The 15,763-nt window shown below is 42.4% G+C and overlaps 1 protein-coding gene across 1 annotated transcript; it reads right to left on the bottom strand.

Moving 5' to 3' along the window:
• Positions 1-424: 424 nt before the first annotated feature.
• Positions 425-15,511, bottom strand: cnpy3 (canopy FGF signaling regulator 3). Its single transcript, XM_056300408.1, has 6 exons — positions 15,317-15,511; positions 14,104-14,230; positions 12,552-12,648; positions 4,972-5,094; positions 3,928-4,045; positions 425-3,386 (listed from the first exon to the last, which is right to left on the bottom strand). The coding sequence occupies exons 1-6, from the start codon at positions 15,438-15,440 to the stop codon at positions 3,085-3,087; spliced, it is 891 nt and encodes a 296-aa protein (XP_056156383.1). The 5' UTR covers positions 15,441-15,511; the 3' UTR covers positions 425-3,084.
• Between the last annotated feature and the right edge of the window lie 252 nt (positions 15,512-15,763).

Genomic DNA, 15,763 nt, shown 5'->3' with positions numbered 1-15,763 from the left:
TGTTTTCTTTCTTTGGCTATTCATTGTCCAGACCAGACCATAACGTTCATATTGCGTTTGAATGTGTGTGTTAGTGGTCAGCATGATGTTTGCTGTACATAGCTTGGACATGCGCCTGTCAAGCGGAGTCACGTTAGCCTGCTGAACTCTACACCAGAACCAATTACCACATTACACTTGTGAGCTCGCCGTGTCATTACAGCTAATGAGACAATTAGGCTAAACGAATCAATTGCTAAACGTTATTCTACATGATTATCATCTTGATATTTGACATGACCGTGGGTCTAAATTTACATCAAAATTTTACTTACGTCTACTGTGACTGAAGACCAACTGATTTTTTTTACGTTTTTCAAAATTTGAATGAAACTTGTGTGATAATGCACATCACCAATCAAGACAAATAAAAGCAATGTTTCATAAGCAACATCTTTATTGAGACATTACAGTACAACATTGGCGTTTTTCATGGTTTCAAAAGGCCAACCCATTCAACATTGCCAGCATGTTTTTCTTCTTAGATTAAAAACCAGTAGAATTTCCTTTTTACACACACACACACAAGCAGCTGCTGGCTGGAACAACCAGAAACTTCACCCACTAAACTCTTCCCTGCACACACACACACACACACACACACACACACACACACACACACACACACACACACACACACACACACACCAAATCTATTGGCTGATACAATGACAAGACGTGAAACTTTTAAAATGTGACAGAAATGTGGATATTAAAAAGGACTGGCCGAGTTATATTTTCTCATTAAAATGGAAACACGGGAAAAGTGACATGTATTGTAATAGTCTGAGATGAAGACAATTCCCTTCAATTCTCCGCAATGTTCTTGCTTAATTTATTCGATTCTAACAAGTTTTATGAGGGAATGTGACTTAGCACAACCAAGGAAAGGGGAGAACTATCTAACCGGGCCACGTGGTGGTCTTCACCTAAATGAACTATTTCAAACTATGGAATTAAAATGTAAACGCCTAAACCTCCATGTCAATCAATCAATCAATCAACATCGGCTCCTTCTGAAGTGCTTTTGAGCCAAGACACTGAATTCCTAACAGCTCCAGAGGTACAGGTTCTTTAAGCTGATCCTGACCTCTGACCTCTTCCATGTCAACAAGCATCGGCTCCTTCTGAAGTGCTTTTGAGCAAAGACACTGACTCCCTAACAGCTCCAGAGGTACAGATTCTTTAAGCTGATCCTGACCTCTGACCTCTTGGTGGAAGGATGGGCAAAAAAAAATAAAATTCCACACAGGGGATCAACAAAAAGTTAACAATACTGTTGTCCGAGTAAGAGCAGTAAGCCAGACAGCAGGAAAGATGACGTGAAGTACACACAGAAGCTTTACCAGGTGTCTCACTCCCTCATTCTCTTAATGGGCGAGGGAGCACGAGCGTCTGTAAACCTGTCTTGTTCAAACGCATACCACCCTTGCAGTTTGATTACGTCAGAGAACATTTCCGTTGGCTTTGAGGACTTCAAGCTCAAAGCCGATTACAATATCCCTGCTTTCAGTTGTCATGAGGGCTTCTTTATCAGAAGGGAGACAGTGTAATAGAGTAGACATACACAGCACCGAGAAAGAAAGAAAGAAAAAAACAACAACCCACGGATGGAGCAGAAATGGGCGCCCACACACCACTACTCGGGACACATAAACACAAACTCGCAAGGTATCAAAATACAACACACGCACATACATACACATGCACTTACTCCACATTATGAGGAAATACGAAAGCCAGCAGTAGCATTGAAGTCCCATCATGACAGCTAGAAGAGATCAGCGCCGAGTCTTTTTCTAGACATGTACGTGTTGGTGAATAAGGAAGAAAGGGGGGAAAAAATAGGAAAAAAGAACGAATATTAGATTTTCTTGGCAAACTATATGTTACCTTGCATCGGGGGGGGGGGGGGGGTCCCTGGCTTCTTGTCCCGAGGCATAAATGTAAAAAAAAAAAACATTTTACCTCTGATGCCAGTCAGCCTCTCCAAATATATCTTGGTACCATGATCATCTGACTTTGTCAAGTTCGTCTCCCATACTAACCCACACATTTTTAGCCCAAGCTTATGTGTCCCCAAGATACAAGTTGGCCTGGAGCGAGTGTACATCCATAACTGAAGGGTCTAGAGATTTTTTTCATAGCCTGCTGTGGAAGGCGGAGCGTTTAGTGCCTTGCTCAAAGGCACAGACAGCACCAGTGGCGGTTGCAAATGTCACATCTTTGTTCTTTTCCCAAGGTGATTGTCTCCATCTAATAAATAAGCCACCCCTCTGCAACACTTTCCACAAACAAACATTTAATCCAGAGTTAAGTTCTACTAAAGAAAATGGTAACTGGATTCGATTTGATTTCAAGGCTAACCCGGTACTAGGGCAGATGTAGTGATAACCCTAAAGATACCCTAAAGATAACCTAAAAAACCCTAAAAATAGGGTTTTTGCACATTAGAGTGCACCATTATGAGACATAAAATTACCCAGAGATGAACGCTTAGCTTGCCCAGAGTTAATAAGGTTAGCCCTGGACTTAAGACCTGAGTTAGCGCCATTTTAAACACACCAGTGAATACATTAGTTAGCTCATATTTCATAGCCGTGTTAGCCTCGAGACAAGAAAAGGCCAGAATGTAATTAGCCAGGGCTCAAATCAGGGTAAACTTGTGTTAGAATACAATGATGGGAGACATTAGCTTGCCTTGGCTAAAACATGACCCAGAATTAGGAAGGTAACTGAATACAGTTTTGCCTTGTACTAAAGCTAAATTTATCCAATGTTACGAGTGCACCAGTTTGAGACATTAGCTAGCCTAGGGTAAAGTTAGGATTAGCATAAGCAGAATGCAGTTGAGTCAGACATCAGCTAGCTCAGGCCGACAACCCAGTTAGCTGAGAGATGAAAAGGTAGTGACAGTATTTAGTTAGCTCTGGGCTAGGTATCCGTTAAAAAGGTCTGATGGAATACAATCTTAGTGCCAAGATATCATTTGATAGAGCTGACCCATTACTTGTCCAACCAGAGAGGGGTGTGGGTCTGGGGGTATCACAGCTCTGTCTTTTTCCCATGCAGTGGCGCCTTTGCCTGGATCTCCTCATCTGAAGACACCCCTCCTCCCTCCATCTTCTCCAGCGGAGCTTTACTCTTTGTCTTCTTCTTGCCCCTTTTGTCTTTCTTCTTCTTAGTGGTTTTCTCTCCCTCCAAGCTGAGGTCCCCTTCCTCCCCCCCTCCTCCATTTTTACCCTTCCCCTTCTTGCCTCCCTTCTTCTTCTTTTTCTTCTTCTTGTCCTCTGCGATGGCGGCCGAGTCTCCCTTCCTCTGAGCTTTCCACTCCTCCCTCAGGCAGGCTGGATGGCGAGAACAGAGACAGCGAGAGGGTGCAGGGTCATGAAGTGACGGTAGAAGAAAGACAGGATGAGAAAAAAGAAAGCATGAAGAATAGAGGGCCCAGACACATGGAGGTGGAAGGAGGACAGAAGGAGAAAGAGCGGAGCAGGCTAAGTTAGGACTCATTTGTAAATGATACATCAGCCTGGGAAGGAAAAATTTGTGAGAATGACAAAATAGCTTATGAATGTGAGCTAATATGTGCACAGACAGAGACAGAGATGTGTGTCTGTATAGGGTCGTTGTGTGTTTGCCTCTAGATGTATATCACAGTTGTTACAACCAGCAAAACTTGCCAACAACATTATATTTTTGTTCATTACTTTGGCTTGTAAGTTAGCTTGCACTACCGGCCATTTTGTGTCAGGTAGGCATCCATCCAGTAGAGGTTCTCCGCTAACATCTAGTTGGCTGGTAAAATGTTGATACACCTGTCTTTATATGTGCCTGTATAATAAGCGTGTGTGTGTGTGTGTGTGTGTGTGTGTGTGTGTGTGTTACCTTTGTCCTGTCCTTTGAGAACGTGCTTCTCACAGAGGTAAGTTGTCAGATCCTCTTCCTGGCTGCCTTTATACCAGTCCTCAATCACGTCCTCATACTCCTCTACCATCACGTCACACTGGCACATATGAACACACACACTTCAGTAACTTTAATTCGGTAGGGGTGTTAACAGTTCACTAATTTGCATGATTTTTGTTCAGTAGGAGACTTTGGTTCGCCTTTACCGGACAGCATTGTGCGAATGAATAAGTGTGTGTGTGTAATTTCAACTTGACAGATGACTTCGGTTAGCGTTTTGGGCTGTCGGCAAGAAATCTGGTGCAAACCTGCCCAGGAAAATAAAGGGGCGTCTGCTGAAAGGTGAGTGATATTACAGACAGTGAGTTAGTATCTGATTCTGAACACCTTTTAGTGATCTGAAACACCACTACACATGTTCTTTTGAAGAACTAGTGTTTTGATATTAACCGCTAATTAAAACTGAGTGGATTTCATGAAAGGAGTTGTTGATGTGTTCAAAATATGCTGTATGTAGACATTCATTTTTTTCTGCAAACAAAGAAAAAAAGATTAAATAAAACTGCAAATGTAATGATTACACAGGTTAATTATTATTTTGAGATTTAATTTTTTTTTCTTTTTTGCAACAGTTATTTTACGCAACCTTTACCCAAACTTTCCTTAAAACACTAACTATTAAAGAAACAGCTCAACAAAGTAATTTCAAAATACATTCATCCAGCATCAGGATTTTTTTTTGAAAACAAAAAACAAACTGAACTCTGACCCGTGAGTTTAGCGAACCATTTATACCCCTATTGGTAACAATCATATAACAAAATATGGCTAAATTAAAACACAGTCGAATATGAGAGGCAACTATAGACAGAAACTTGGCTGGAAATTTGATTGGTTGTTGAATGTTATACAACTGATCATTTGTACAACATTTAATCAAAGGCTGGACAGATAGATTAGATACATGAGATAGAGATCACACAGACAGACAGACAGATAATTGTTAGCCGATAGCTGAGCTACCTGTTTCTTGAGGTCTGCCACCTCTGCAGAGGTCTCGTTCCAGAGCTCATAGGGAATATCCATGACCACCTTCACTCCTTTATTCACCAAACCATGGAGGGTGGAGAATGTCTCTGACATGCCCTGGACATATAGACAGAGAGGGCAAGAGAAAGATGAGAGAGAGATCTTGATGTAAAGCAAACACACTTTCCTCTCTCTCTCTCCGAGTGGATGGGGGCGTGACTAAGCGAGCAGAGCTTGTGAGTGTTTCTTGCGATCTCTACAGAGTGAGTGACTTTCAAACTTTTTACTATCTTTTATCTTTCATTGTAAATAGTGTGCATTGTAGGATTTGCTTGTTTGGTGTGTATATAGGGAGATTTTAGGGGACTTGTGGGTTTGTGTGTGCGTTTGTAGTCGGCCAACGTTTACTGGTCGGCGTGCAAAACACCGGTATGGATCTGACCAAACTGACCAGGAAGCACGGCATTAAGATCGTGCCGGCTTTCCCTTGGTCAGTGGAGGACTGCTCTCTGGCCACGGGACAGGTTGTGGGTTACAGCAGTGTTAAGTCTGCTGCTCGGACAAACAATGCGGTGGTCATATTTGTAGACAGCACTAAAAAGGCGAACGTGGTTCGTATCTGTTCTGCCCCTCACCACACCGGCAAAAAAAAGTCACTTTATCAAATGTTCCTCGTTCATTAGAGATGAAGTGTTGACACGGGAGTTATCTCGACAGAAAAATAGTCTCCCCGTGTCTGCATGGGTTTCCTCCGGGCACTCTGGTTTCCTCCCACCATCAAAAAGACATGCATGTTAGGGTTAATACTCCTGTCTGTGTCCCTGACTAAGGAAATAGGAAGAAATAACTGGAGTTGGTCCCCAGGTGCTACATGGAGGCAGCCCACTGCTCCTAGCTACACAGCTAGGATGGGTTAAATGTGTAGTAAATTTTATTATATGTATGTAGTACAAATGACTAATAAAGTGTATTATATTCTTCTATTTAAATCTCCTCATTTAAAACATGTAGTGTCACACAGAAGGCAGCTACACATGATCCCGAACAACAGCAGTGAAGAGATGAACTTAACTTACAAATTCAGAGTGGATGACTTTGATTATATAATTTTTGTAACATCTGACAATATGAGATGTTTAATTGTGGTAGAGAGGGACATCTCATCAGAGCATGTCCAGAGAAAAACTCTACTACATCAGGACAGAATGGTTCTAACAAGGCACCTGCTGGAAGAGGGGAAACTGAGCAACAGAACCAGAATGAGACGGGGACAATGAGACAAGACGGCCAGGAAAGTGTGGCGGGACAGGAGGTGACAGGTAAAGTGCAACAAGACAATTGGGTGGGTGAGGAAGGACAGGAGGAGGCAGGTGAGGGACAGGAGGCTGCAAAACAAAAGGAAAACTGTCAGTTAAAGTGCTGCAAAGGATATAATGTTGACAGGAAATGAAGTTGACATGTAAGATGATGATGAGGCCCTAAGAGTGACACATCTGAAAAGGAAAACTAAAAGTAACAGTGGAAATTCACAGGCAAAGAAAAGGAAGACCAGAGGAAAAAGAGCAACAAAACAGATAGACACAGAGTCTGGATCCAGTATGGAGGACGACTCTGCTGCTGATAGGGGGAATGAATCTTCTGACTAGGAAGTGGCTGTTAGCTGTAAAACCAAAAGAGCTTAGAGCGTTGGTAAAATCAAACTGTTCTTACAGAAAACTAAGACCTTGAAGGGAGTGAAAATTGAGGATTACTTCTCTGACAAAGAGCTGTTCACTAACTCTGCAAGGCTCCATACAGATGAGCAGTAAAGGGAGAAGAGTTTTCACTGAACAGGAGGTGTATAGACTAAAGAAAATTGGGTTACACTTTATTCTAGGGGGTCGGAGGGGGTTGGAAATTACCTAGTAATTTCCTAGCAATAAGGTGGTAATTATCACGTAATTTCTTAGAAATAAGGTTGAAATTACCTTGTAATTTGGGTGAGGGTTAGCTGTAAAATTACTTGTAAAAACTACTACCTTATTACTAGGAAATTACAAGGTAATTTCAACCTTATTTCTAAGAAATTACGTGATAGTTACTGCCTTATTACTAGTAATTTCCGACCCCCTAAAATAAAAGTCTTATCGAAAATTGTTCAGAGAATCAGACAACAGCTAAATGATGGAGATGGTAATTAATAAGAACTTACACCCTGAATGTATGTCAGTTTTGTTATGTGCACTTTTAACCTCTCTTGCAATGAGTCACTTTAACAGCAGTACATTGAACATAAACGGGGCAAGAGATGCAGCAAAAAGGTCTACTGTACGAGCTGATGAGCCTTAAAGGAACTGATGTGAGGTTTGTGTAGGAGACTCTCAGCGACAGTTTTAATGAATCTGACTGGGAGAGGGAATGGGGTGGAGAGGTGGTGCTGAGTCACAAGATCACAACCAGTGGGGGAGTGGGCACTGTCTTCTCAAAGACCTTTGCACCAGTGTCATTTGAGGTAAAGCAGGTAGTGGAGTGCAGACTGATGGTAATGAGGGTACATTTGAATTTTTTAATACAGTTTTTATAAATGTATGTGCCTACTACACGCATCCGGTGTGGGAAGATGGCAGCACAAGTTCACATTTGCAGAGGCCTCACCCAAAACTGGTGTGGGAAGATGGCGACGTGAATTCACATTTGCAGTGGCCTCACCCAGAACCATCCATTCAGTGTCTTGGTCTTCGTTTGATGGCTGGGAGAGCTGGCACTGGATCGGCTGGGAGAGCTTAGTCTGCTGCATCCTGTGAGCCCAGGGACCACGGCCTTGCCTGGAGCTGCACCCAACGAGGTAACACTGAGGGCAATCTGACAGGATGCAGAAGCGGGGCAGGCTAAGCTAACTTCTAGCCCATGCAGACCGGCAGTTCTGATAACACCAAGGGCGGTCTGGCGGCGTCCTCACCTGGCGTTGACTGTGGTGTTTTTGATATTGTCGTGTGGAGTGCAGGGAGATGTGTCGAGGGTGTCTGGCTGGGACAGTTGGCGTTGGATCATGAGGGAGAGCTTGGTCCGCTTTGTCTGGTGGGCCCAGGGACCACAGCCCCTGCCTGAAGCTGCGCCCGAGGAGAAAACACCAAGGTTGGTCTGACAGGACACGGAAGTGGGGCGGGCTAAGCTAACTGCTAGCTAATGCAGACCAGCAGTTCCGACAGTTATCCTGGCTGGCGTTCGTTCCCTTGGACAGTAATTTTTTGTTTAGTTTGGATATGTGTTAGTTTGGATATGTGTGTTCTTTTAGTTTTTGGACGGGTTTTTGTCTTTGGGTTGTGCTGCTGTGGGCTGGGGGAAACAGCATTTCATTTCATTTCATGTACGCAAGTACATGAAAATGACAAATAAAGTGCTCCTGATTCCTGAGTGTTCCTGATTCCTACTATAGGACCTGACAGAATACACTTTTTACAAATTCTAAGCACCGTTTTAAGTAAAGTTAATGTTTAGGATTTTTTATTTTTAGGAGGAGATTTTAACTGTGCTGAAAATCATTTCATAGACAGAAATCACTTAGAACCTCATAGTGCATCACAGCATGCACTGAGACAACTACTGGAAACACATGATTTAGTAGATGTGTAGAGAAGGATGATGGTGATAAAAGACAAAAAACTTGGGCTTGCACTAGAAAGAATTTAATATCCCTGGCTAGGTTAGATCAGTTTTAAACATCATTTTAACATTTCTAAAAGGTGCAGAATGTTACCCGTTGGTTTTACTGATCACTTGTAAAATTTTAATCACCAATTTAAAACCTAAAAGTGCATATTGGCATTTTAACAAAGCTTTATTATGTGATGCTAATTTTAAGGATGTATTTAATGTTTTACATCTTTGAGACAGTGGTGGGATTGTGGGAAAGTAGAGATAAAACAGCTCTGTCAGCAGTACACTGTCAATGTCAAATGGGACATTATCAGATCTATGGGAGATCTAGAGACTGAAATTGTGGAATTGCAGAGTTCAGTAGAATCCACCGGAAATAGAGATCATATTGAAGATCTCAAGTCTAAAAGATCTGCTCGTACAAACCTACTAGGCACTAAGGCTCAGGGGGCGCTGCTCCGGCCATGTTTTCAGAGCGCAGTGCTGATGGATGCACCGTCCAACATCTTCTTTGGCTTGGAGAAGTGGAACGGGCAAAGGAAGTTTATTCATGCTCTGCACTCTGCTACAGGACCTGAGACTCTAATGAGCTATGGAGGCGAGAAGTTTGTTTTTACTCTGTCTTCTCTATACTGCTGCAAAGCTCGAAGAACTGTTTGGATACTTCTGTGAAAATTTGCCCAACATTCCTGAAGACATTAATGCTGAGTTGGGAGAACGGCTGGTGCTACAAGAACTTTTCACAGCCCTGCAGGGCATGGAAGGGGTAAAGGCCCCAGGCACTGATAGGATTCCAGCGGAGTTTTATAATGAGTTCTGGTGGGAGATGGGTGAAGATCTTTCAACAGTTTTTAATGAGAATGTTAAAGACATGTTGCTACTGCTAAGCTGCAGGAGAGCAGTAATAACTCTCTTACCAAAGAAAGGAGATCTAAAAGCGATTAAAAACTGGCCTCCTGTGTCTTTTTTTTCTGTGCAGACTATAAATTCTGTCCAAAGCACCGCCGAACCGATGGAGAGATGATGGACTCAGTAATTCACCAAGATCAGACATACTGTGTGCCTGGTATGTCCATTCTGGACAATGTGTCCTTAATTCGAGATATCAAGGAAATCTCTAGTTCTTTGGGTTTTGAAACTGGTCTCATTTCTCTAAGCCAGGCAAAGAGACTCTCACCTTTTTAATACACCGAAGAATGTTTTTAGATGGTTTGGTGAGAGGTGGTTTAAGACTATCTTCACTTAGGGAGTTGGCTACAAAAAAATCTGACGCCTCTCCGTGACAACTACTAAATCTGGTAGTAGGGGAGGCCAAACTTTCAATCTACTGTAGCAGGAAGAACAAGAGTGGAGAACAGGACAGAGCAGGAAGTACTTCCTGTTTTCATCTCATTGGTCAAAGCCAGAGTCTGGGTTGATTTTAGATTCTTTAAAGGACTGAGTAACATGGGTGATTTTATCAAAAAGTGGTGGTATAATGACGCAACATGTTCTTTGGCAGGTGATGACTAAAATGTGAATACCATTTTTAAGTAGGTGAGGAAATTGTGTTTTGAACCGTACTGTACAGTACTATTTTTTGTGTTATGGAAAAAAAGTTTGGATTTTTATAAGTTCTTTTAATAAAGGTTTTTAAAAAAATTTTAAAATCTCTCTGCAAGAGTGCGTACTGAGCGGTTGTGAGAGCATTTTGTATGTGGATTTTCTATCTTTTTCTGTAAATGTTGTAAATAGTGTATGGTATTAGGTTTGTTAGGCGTTTTACTGTGTTTAGAGTGTATATAGAGGAGTTTAGGGGCTTTAGGAAGTTTTGCTGTGCAATTTTTTTTTTTTTTGCAGATAGCCAGCTTTTCGCTTGTTGGCGTCATGGCAATGGACAAAGTTCACCAGGCTGACCAGGAAGCATGGCATTAAGAAATCGCCAAGCCTCCCTTGCTATGTGGAAGACTGTGTTTTGGCTGTAGCTGAAGTTGTTGGTCCCAGCAGCATTAAGTCTGTGGCTAGAATGAACAGTGCTGTGGTGATTTTTCTGGATGAGGTTGACAAAGTGCAGAGGGTGGTTACAAACGGAATTGTAGTGAATGAATCATTTTGTTTCGGCAAAAAACAAAAACAATAATGCTGTCTAATGAACCCCCATTTATTAGGGATGAGATACTGGTTGGAGAATTGTCAAGATACCGGACAATTGTTTCCTCAATTAAAAAAGTAATGTAAGGGTATAAATCGCCCCAGCATGTCGTTTCTCACAGACAATTTTTTTTAAATGGTTCTTAATAACATGAGTGAGGAACTGAATCGCGTTCAAATTAAGAATTGATGATTTTGACTACATTCTGTTTGCAACATCAGAGACTGCAAAATGTTTTGGTTGTGGTAAGGGGGGACATCTGATCAGAGCTTGTCCAGAAAAACAATCTGGTTCTTCTGAGACAACCGAGGAGGCAACATTAGAACAGAAGCAAACTAAAAATGATTAAACAGGCTCAAACAATAACAGTCAGGAATGTGAGGGTGTGAATCAGGAGGAACATGAGATTGACAATGGTGGAACTGTGGCATGGGGTCTCTTGGCTGACGATGAAGAGACTGACATGGCGTGTGAAAAGGCCTGTCTCAAAGTACCACGGCGTAAGAGAAAACCCAAAAGTACTCAAAGTGGTTCACAGGCAAAAAAAAGTGAGTTTGTAAAGAGAAAGAGAAACAGCCAGCCAAACAGAAAACAGCCAAGTCTGAGTTCAGTATGGAAGTTGACTGTGTGGCTGATAGTGAAATAAAATCTGCTGCAAAGAAACAGAAACTGCAGGGAAGCACGGACTTATGGAGTAGAAGAAATAAAACAGTTCCTAGAGAAAACAAAAAACATGAAGGGTGTGGGAGTGGAACTTCTCAGAAAATGAAATATTTCTGGATTCAGCCAGCTCTCAGAAGAGAAGTAAGGGAAAGGGAGGCTTTACTGACCAGGAAATTTACAGACTGAAGAAAATTGTTCAGAAACTCAAGACAGGAACTCAACAATGATGATGATGAAACAGATAAGGGAGTTTTGTATCAATTCTAACTCAATGTTGCCGTTTTTAGACTCATCTTTCTCTTCCTTATGAGTAATTTTAAAATCGGTACGCTTAATCTAAATGGGGCAAGAAATGTCAGTAAAAGAGCTGTTTTGTATGAGCTGATAAAGTTAAAAGGTATTGATGTCATGTTTGTACAAGAAACACACAGTGACAGTGTAAGTAATCTGAGTGGAGGGCAGAATGAGAAAAACAGTCAGCTGGCCTCCACTGGAGGATTGTGCATGGAGTGATAGCCACAAACAGACACAGAGTTCACCTGGCTCCTGATCACAGGGAAGCATGTCTTTTTTTTTGTTCACAATGTGAAACTCTTAACACATTTATTTTTCCAGTGCCCTAGGTCTGTGGGTGTTTGAGTTGTTAAGGGGTTGGTTTTTGGGCTTGGGGGAGGCTTTTTCTTTTTAGTTGTTTGTCTATGGTCCCAAATCACTAGCCAGGAACAAAGGCATGCACAGTCGCACACTCTTCATATCAGCTACTGCCATTAGCTATCTGGCTGAGCTGTAAGAACCAGGCCCGGAAAGTTGGCTGTGTGGACGCTGTGTAGGTTCTTATGGGACTGATGAAAGCTCGGCTCAGGGTGGAGTATGCCTACTACAAAATGGTAGACAATTTAGAGGCTTTCAGCTTTAAATGGGCAATAGGGGGAGTATTGTGCTCAGTGGGAGATGATGAAGACCTTGTTTTCTTTTTCTAATTGGTATAATGAGGGAAGGTCCTGGCTGTGTTTATGTTTTTTTTTCCCCCACTTGCACTATTATAGTTTTACAGTTGATGTCCTTTTGTCTGTGTGTCTGTGTAGAGCTTAATAAAGGGTTTTGTAAAATCAAAAACCACTCTCTCCGCACAGTGGAGGCTGACCTTGGCAAAGCGGTTGCTGCCTTGTCTCTCTTTGTGCAGGTTATATTCCATCAGCCTTTTACACACATTCTCCATCACCTCTATGAACCGGATGTCTCTGTGGGGGGGAGAGAGGGAGAAGTTATGAGGGACAGTCATGAAAGAACAAGAAACACACACAGAAAGAAAGACAGAGAAAGGCATGTGAAAGCAGCAGTTATGAGATACAGAAAGTGCAACAGAGAGAGAAAAAAAGAGGAGCAGAGGGGAAGTAAAACAGATCAGTTAAGGAGTAGCGAGCAACAGAAACTTTATGATACACTTTAATGAAATGAGTCACTTAAAAACACTAGGATGCAGTGCTTTAAAAGGTGCATTTGGTACGTTTCCTTAAGCATAATATGAATAGAAAAAAAGTAAAAGGTTGCTGAGTGGTAGTTACTGAAACAAAACAAAAGACTGAACCCCTCCCCTCCCCTGGACTGCTGTATTGAAAAACGCAGGAGACAAGTGGGTACAGGGTTTTTTGTTTTTTTTTGTATGTTCTGCCTCGAAAAACACTTAAGTTGCATTCAAAGTCTTCAACATACTAGGTAGCATCACAGCAAATAATACCTTCTGAGGGCATTTCAAAATGTCAGATGACAGCAGACAAGTCTGGTTATCTGCTACCTTTCCATTTGAATTTGCTGATTTATTTTTATCTGTTGCTGCTATTCATGTCAGTGCTCAGTTAGAAATTACACATGGCCCCTTAAAAATCCATCGTATTATCACTCACACACACACACACACACACACACAGAGTGAGAGAGAGACAGAGAGAAAGAAAAAGAGATAGGGAAAGAGGCAGTGCGGAGAGGAAAGAGTTGAGAAAGAGAGACAGCTAGAGAGAGAGAGAGTTAAAGACACAGCACAGACATAATGTGCAATGTGTGTGCTGTCTAGCAGCGGCAACAGTTACTTGGGCAATACTTTATTGATGTCTGAATGGGGTGCTTTACTTTTCTCTTGCCCCTCCTCCACAAAGAGCCTCAGGAGCTGATAGGAATGCAGTCTTTGGCTCAAGGATGCTTCAGCAGTCTGGGCGCTAGTTAACGTTGGGGCTTCAACTGAGATCCTCCATCTAAGGGGCTCTTGACCTCACTTACTGCAGTAATACCAACAAATGAGTTTAGTTTTTTTGGGGGGGGGGTGAAGATGCCTCTCTCCCTTATACACATGCGTGCACACACACAGAGGCACAGCAGCAGCAGAACAAGATTTCCCTTTTCTATAAAAAGATACCCCACAGGAAGTGAACTTGACCAAGTTCTCTTCCCCTGCTGCCTGTCTCCCATTCATAGTGCCTCTGTGTGTGTGTGTGTGTGTGTGAGAGAGAGAGAGCGAGAGAGAGAGAGAGAATGCGTGTGTTGTGTGTGTCTGAGAGCACGAGTGCGTGTTTGAGTTCAATGTGTACCTCAGTGGGCAGAACATGGTACTGACACAGTTACTGTATAGGACTCTCAGGACCCAAATAAAAGTGTCAACCAAATGAGCTATGCCACGTGAAAAACTGCAAACACACACTTACGACTTCACATATTTGATTGGCGGCGCCCCTTTGTCGTCTAGGAAACGATAGTTTCTCTCAATAACCTCCTTGGTCTTCCCAGTTTCCTCAAACGCCGACTTCATCTCTATGCTGACAAACTTACACACTATAAAGAGAGAGAGAGAGAATGTGACAATTTCAGGATAACAATAACGAGAAAGCAATAAAAGATAGACTCGTGGTGAAGAACAGACTGAGGAAAACACAAGATGAAAACAGACAAGGGCACATGGTAAAAGATCAGGTGTCACGTATCAGTTCCGCTAGGAAAAGGAAGTATTTGAAGTAAATTATTGATGAGAAGCAACCCAGAGACTGTAACACTGACTAACTGCAACAGCCATCTATGTTTCACTTCTCGTCTTTTACGCACTAACAGGTAGTTAACAGACAGAAAGGGCCCCTACATCTGCATAACTAGGTGCTCAAAAACTTATGCTGTTTTACCAGCCGAAAGACAAGTGTAACCCAAAATAATAGGTGGGCGTTTACCTAAAAGGCTGGTAGAGCAACTTTTATCAGTCACAGATAAAACTGGCCAACATTCAAATCGACCATACTGTCTCTACAAACAACTACTAAAATTTATGTGCACCCATTGTAGATTTTTTTTTTGTTTTTTTTTTTGGTGAACTTATCATACTCAAACGAGAACTGAAGTAACCGGGAATGATGGTCCTTGGAATCAAAGAAGGAAAGGCACACTTTGGGCATTGATATGATGTAATCCAGAGAGAATAGTACACAGATGGGACCTTGAGGGATCACCAAGGCTTCAAGTCTGCACGTCGTTTATAAACGTTAACCCTGGGGCTTTCAGTAATGAAAAATGACATCCTGGACATTATTCATACACGGCGACATGGATATGAAATCGAGGCGTATTCATTAATATCTGAAAAGTGCTCTAGACTGACAGCCAAAAACTGTGAGAACATGTCCACCGTTACAAGGATTAGCTACAAAGGTTCTGGTTTTTTTCTGTCTGGGTTTCCTTCATCCCAGTCCAGGGTGTAAGGATGGGTAGGGGGTGTCACACATTAGCGCCTATTCTATTTCTATCCGTTAGCGAGCGTGATGTATTTTGTAAAGCCCCCTGGGACTGAATTGTGATTTCGGTTCCGTACAAACGAAATCTAACTTTAAAGTTAGCCTTATCGTACAGTATATAACTACACAGCACACTGTTTACCTTCACATTTGTTGGGAAGATGTACCCACTCCTCGTCGCCTCCATCCTTCCGGGCCGCTCGGACAGCCGAGTTTAACAGCACGACCGTGAAACATACAACGAGAATCATGTTTTCCCCCCCCATCTAACCAAATACAACTCTACTAAGGCGACGAAAGCCGCTGCCTCTTTACATGCCTCTCTGCTACTCCCAAACCTCACCGCACTTGTTTTGAGTACCAACTTCCGTGTTGGGCGGGGCCGTGTCAGGCTCTGGACCAATCAGAGCAGGAGAGGTGGCAGCCGCTGGGCCAATCGAAGCGGGAGGATGATGTGCAACGCACCCTCTCTGCGAAGATACTGACTTGTGGTTTAGCAGATGCCTTGTCATTTCTGATGTTAGCCGGTGGGAGGAGCCATATCGTTATAGTTTAATAGGTGCTACCTGCGAATGAAAATAGAATGAAA

Source organism: Lampris incognitus, chromosome 20, assembly GCF_029633865.1.
Source record: "Lampris incognitus isolate fLamInc1 chromosome 20, fLamInc1.hap2, whole genome shotgun sequence".
Lineage (NCBI taxonomy): Eukaryota > Metazoa > Chordata > Actinopteri > Lampriformes > Lampridae > Lampris > Lampris incognitus.
The sequence above is the reverse complement of the archived record's forward strand: the minus strand, read 5'-3'. Positions and strand labels throughout refer to the sequence as shown.